At 28.7% G+C, this 5000-nt stretch overlaps 1 protein-coding gene across 1 annotated transcript in view; it reads right to left on the bottom strand.

The window, feature by feature from the left end:
• LOC137615046 (uncharacterized) overlaps positions 1 to 4556 on the bottom strand; it is a 49261-nt gene extending 44705 nt beyond the window's left edge. The window contains exon 1 of the mRNA XM_068344679.1: positions 4525 to 4556. Coding sequence (XP_068200780.1) covers positions 4525 to 4556 — 32 coding nt within the window. The remainder of the gene's footprint in view (positions 1 to 4524) is intronic.
• Positions 4557 to 5000: the final 444 nt, after the last annotated feature.

The raw sequence follows: 5000 nt of genomic DNA on the forward strand, positions 1-5000 counted from the left end.
TATTATTAGGTAGAACTTCGAAGCTATAAACCTCGTACAATGTGAATAGGTGTATTTCTGAAAATAAAATTTATTTAAATAGAAATCACCACATAAATTCAGATAATTTATAAATCACACTGAGAGAGTATTATGCGCAGTTTAGAATTGATTGATTCTAATGGCTTGCTTACATAACTGCTATATCATATTAACAGAAAATAATGGAAAGTAAATATTCCTGAATTTGTTTTCTAATTAGTCGTTAAATCTTTAATCGCATTAAATCATTTTTGTTTTGCAGTGATAACAGTTAATCTGCATAATGCGCCTCTTACAGTTATATCTCTAGCTACTTATAAACTGAATATAGCTGTGAGAGAGATACGTAGGCTGTAATGGAAAGGAAACGCTGTTTTGTGAGGCGATTGTTTTGCTCGGTTTTGTCTTTTGATTTTTTACATTTGCATATTTTTATATTACGCAAGAACACACTAAAAGTTGAATTGCATACGTAACTTGTATAAAAATCACAAATAAACACCCCACTTATAAGTCATCCCTTAATCAGACAATGATAATATTAAGTCAAACTAGGTTTCTCTTCAGCATGCATATACAGAAATGTTGAATACACATACAATTTTCCATTTTAGGAGCAGCATCACCAGAAGTTTAAACCTTTGCTGTCTTCAGCAATTCTTTAGGGACTAGATTACTTGCCTCTGATCCTTTTAATGACCACAGCTAGGGTTTGAACCAATTTGCAGCAGGGTGGACGTGAGGGCAACAGGACTGGATCAAACCCTAGTCCTTGAAAATCCAATTTCAGCATTGAATCGCCGAACCATTCAACTATAAATCTTTTATTTCTCAACAGATGACCAAAACTGTTTACCTCCTGCTTCTAGCCCTTCAAGTTCACAGCATCGCCTCTAGACTTAGGCTGCTAACTCCATTCACATAAAACTACTGTCTCTATGCACCTCCCACTCAAACTAATAAGGCTGCTATCTCCATGCTCATTCCCACCTTGGCTGATAAGGTTTTTCGCTCCATGCACATTTCTGTCCTTTCTAATAAGGCTACTAGCATCATACACATTTCTATCCTTGCTAATAAATATACTACTCTATGCTTATTTACGCCTTTGCTAATAAGGTTACTATCTTCATGTATATTCCTGACCTTGGTAATAAAACTACTAGCTTTATACACATTTTCTCCCTAATTTTGTCTACATTATGTTCAATTTCAAATGGAAAGAATTTAATAAATACGGGCTTTCGAAAATAAATTGACGCAAGAAAAGATGAGCATTCTACTCTTGGATTTTCCAAGTTTATTTTTCATTATACATTCGCACATTTCAATCCTGGACAGTAAGGCTACTAACTCCTTGTACATTTCAATCCTGGCTGATAATGCCACTAAGCTCCTTGCACATGTTCACCTTGGCCAATAAGTATTTCTCAAAGTAATGCTAATGCTAATCAATTCTTATAGCTGATCTCCATGTATGCTTATCATTTATTTATCAAATTCGGCAAATCTTTAAATACTCACTCCACTGACCCAAGGCAAACATCTCTCCATTTGAATTTGAAAGCATATGTGCCTCTTAACTTTTTTGCAAAAAAAAAAAAAAATCCTTATTGATCCACAGTTTTTTTCTAGTTCTTTTATACATTCACCCCTCTATTTTCATTATTTTTTCACATTCTTCTTTACTACCCATTTATCAAACTATGTGATAATCTCCTCCGCCAAAAAATTGTACCGCAGATAGTATTTTTTTCCTTCATCAAATCTCGGTTTTTTTTTTTTTCAGCCTTGTTGTTTCTATAACCACGAATACATAAATATTAAAAGCTCCATTTCATCCATTATCTCAATAAGTAGTCTTCGCGCTTCGTTCTTGTCAAAATACCATTTCAAGTACAATTATGGAAGTATTCATTCCTTCCTTTCCAAATTATAAATCAATCTATATGAAATATAACTTCAATCGAGCATTGATGAGGAAAATAGCCACTGCATCTCTCCAACCATATGCTCTATATTTCTTTTTTTAATATAAAATTCAACTCATTTTCCAAACTATTTTCTTTCTCCAATATATTCATATACTGATCAATCATTTTACAAACCTATTTCCACTGGGCATTATCTGTTTTATCTGTTATCATTTACTCCAGTACTATCAACACCACAGTCTTTTTTCTCTATCTTTTAAATAAGGTTATATATATATATATATATATATATATATATATATGTATGTATGTATGTATATGTATAAATATATATATATATATATATATATGTGTGTATATGTATATATATATATATATATATATATATATATATATATATATATATATATACAGTATGTATAAATATATATATATATATATGTATATATATGGATATAAATATATATATATATATATATATATATATATATATATATACGTATATGTATATGTATATAAATATATATATATATGTATATATGTGTGTATATATATATACATACAGTATATATGTATAAATATATATATGTATATATATGGATATGAATATATATATATATATATAATATATATATATATATACATCTATATATATGTGTGTATATATGTATATATATATATATATATATATATATATATATATATATATATTATATATATATATATATAATTAATGTATATAAAGGAATCACACGACCAGCTGTTCCTGTGTTTATGTCGGCACTAACGAACACGACTTATATCAGTACATGAAACGGAAAATAAATTAAGAAATTATCTGACGTAATGATTTTCATTTTTTTTTACTCAAAATCATCTCGTGTTTTTCTTGATATTTCAGTGAAAGTCCGTGAAAATGATCCCTAGCACCACATTCGCTCCACTCTGCCACGTTTATTGAAATTAATTTAATTGAATGGTAATTATGATTGGATTATATGCGTGGAATATTTTCACGGGGCGTGATTTTCATCTAATCCTAATGATTTAAGAGTAGCAGATTAAATGAGTCATTTGGAATATGATAACTTTCGTTAAGTACCAGTGAAAAAGATTCCTAAGTGGGAATTGTCAAGCCTTCAGATATTATATATATATATATATATATATATATATATATATATATATATATATATATATATATATACACATATATATATATATATATATATATATATATATATATATATATATATATATGTATGTATGTATGTATGTATGGATATACATACATACACCTATTGGAAACGTCTCTGCTTGATGATCATCCCTGTGAGCTAAGGATGGAGTGTTTGGGGGAGCCTGTAGGTCTTCCTGCTGAGTCATCAGTAGCCATTGCCTATCGCTCCCTGGTCTTAGTTTGGGTGGAGAGGGGCTTGGTCGCTGATCATATGTATATATGATCAGTCTCTAGGGTATTGTCCCTGTCCCTTGCCTCTGCCATTCATGGCCGGCTTTTAAACCACTTTCGAAAACCGGGGTAGCTCCAGTGAACAAATAAGAATAGTAACAGCCAGCTATTTTTATATTTGAAGATGCTGAATCGTGGGCTATCCCTCGGTGCGGAAAACTTCCACAACGTTAACTGCTTAAAACTTCATCAAGATAGCCATCCTCTCAATAGCTTTTACGTGCCATCTATGTAGCACATATACTCTTATATCTTCCTATCGTCTTCCATTCTTTCCACATGTCCATACCATCTCCAAATTACTGCTCAATTCTTTTACCCTTTCTGTGTTACAGATATTTTCTCACCTTTTTGGTTTGTCCTTATGCCATAAATATTATGAAAATAAACCCCCTTTCTCTCATTTGCAACGTTCATATTTTTTTTCTAACTTCAAGAAATGTTTCCTTAGTAATCCAGATTCTCATTAACTTGTTATGATAAGTCAAAATATCAATTAATTGTAATAGGCATTGTATAATGAAAGGAAAAAGGACTTTTTGTGATTATAGCTAAATAGTATAACAGGATCAAATTAAGATGCACCACTTTTATGAAAAATATTCGTTATTGTAACATTTAAGAATAACAATACATTGAAAAAAGGTCTTATGATAAATTATCATGGTAATGATAAATTATTTGTTTTCTAAACGCTACGTACTTCTAGAAAACAAATATTTGTTAAATTGTTAAATCACGTGAAAAAAGAATTTAATTACTTAGAAACCTATAAGAAATATATAAGTTAATAGCTTAGTTGTTTATTTTAAGTTAGATATAAAAGTTTAATGATGCATTTTAATATATTTGAAAGAATATTTATACAGTCTAACATCATTCCAGAATCTAGATTAGATGGATTCGATCATAAACAGTACACCTAGTATTGTATATACTTGATACACCTATTACAAAGAAATTTGTAAAATTTTAAAGTTGAAGGGTGAACTAACCCTAATGATAACCCTATAGGGCAGTTATTTACCACTAAGAAGCAATCCGGGTTAGCTGTCGAAACACAAGATGTATAAACACTGCCCGAAAGGCTCCACTTACTTTTTCGAGGACTGATTGGTGATGTACTGCATGCGTTATTGTGTATATTGATCTCATATTTGTATGATGTAAGGTTTTTTCTATTACTTTGAAAAGTGTCTTGATCAAGTCAAGACTGATCAGGACTAAACACATTGTTTTAGTTGCCCTGTGTTTTTCTTGACTTTTTTTTTGTTCATATATATACTGTATATATATATATATATATATATATATATATATATATATATATATATATATATATCTATAATATATATATATATGTATATATATATATATATATATATAATATATATATATATATATATATATATCTATAAAATATATATATATATATATATATATGGGAGTATATATATTTATATATGTATATGTGTATATATACATATATATGTATATATACTGTATATATATATATATATATATATATATATATATATATATATATTTATTCATTACATATATATATATATATA

The sequence above is a fragment of the Palaemon carinicauda genome, chromosome 21 (assembly GCF_036898095.1).
Source record: "Palaemon carinicauda isolate YSFRI2023 chromosome 21, ASM3689809v2, whole genome shotgun sequence".
Lineage (NCBI taxonomy): Eukaryota > Metazoa > Arthropoda > Malacostraca > Decapoda > Palaemonidae > Palaemon > Palaemon carinicauda.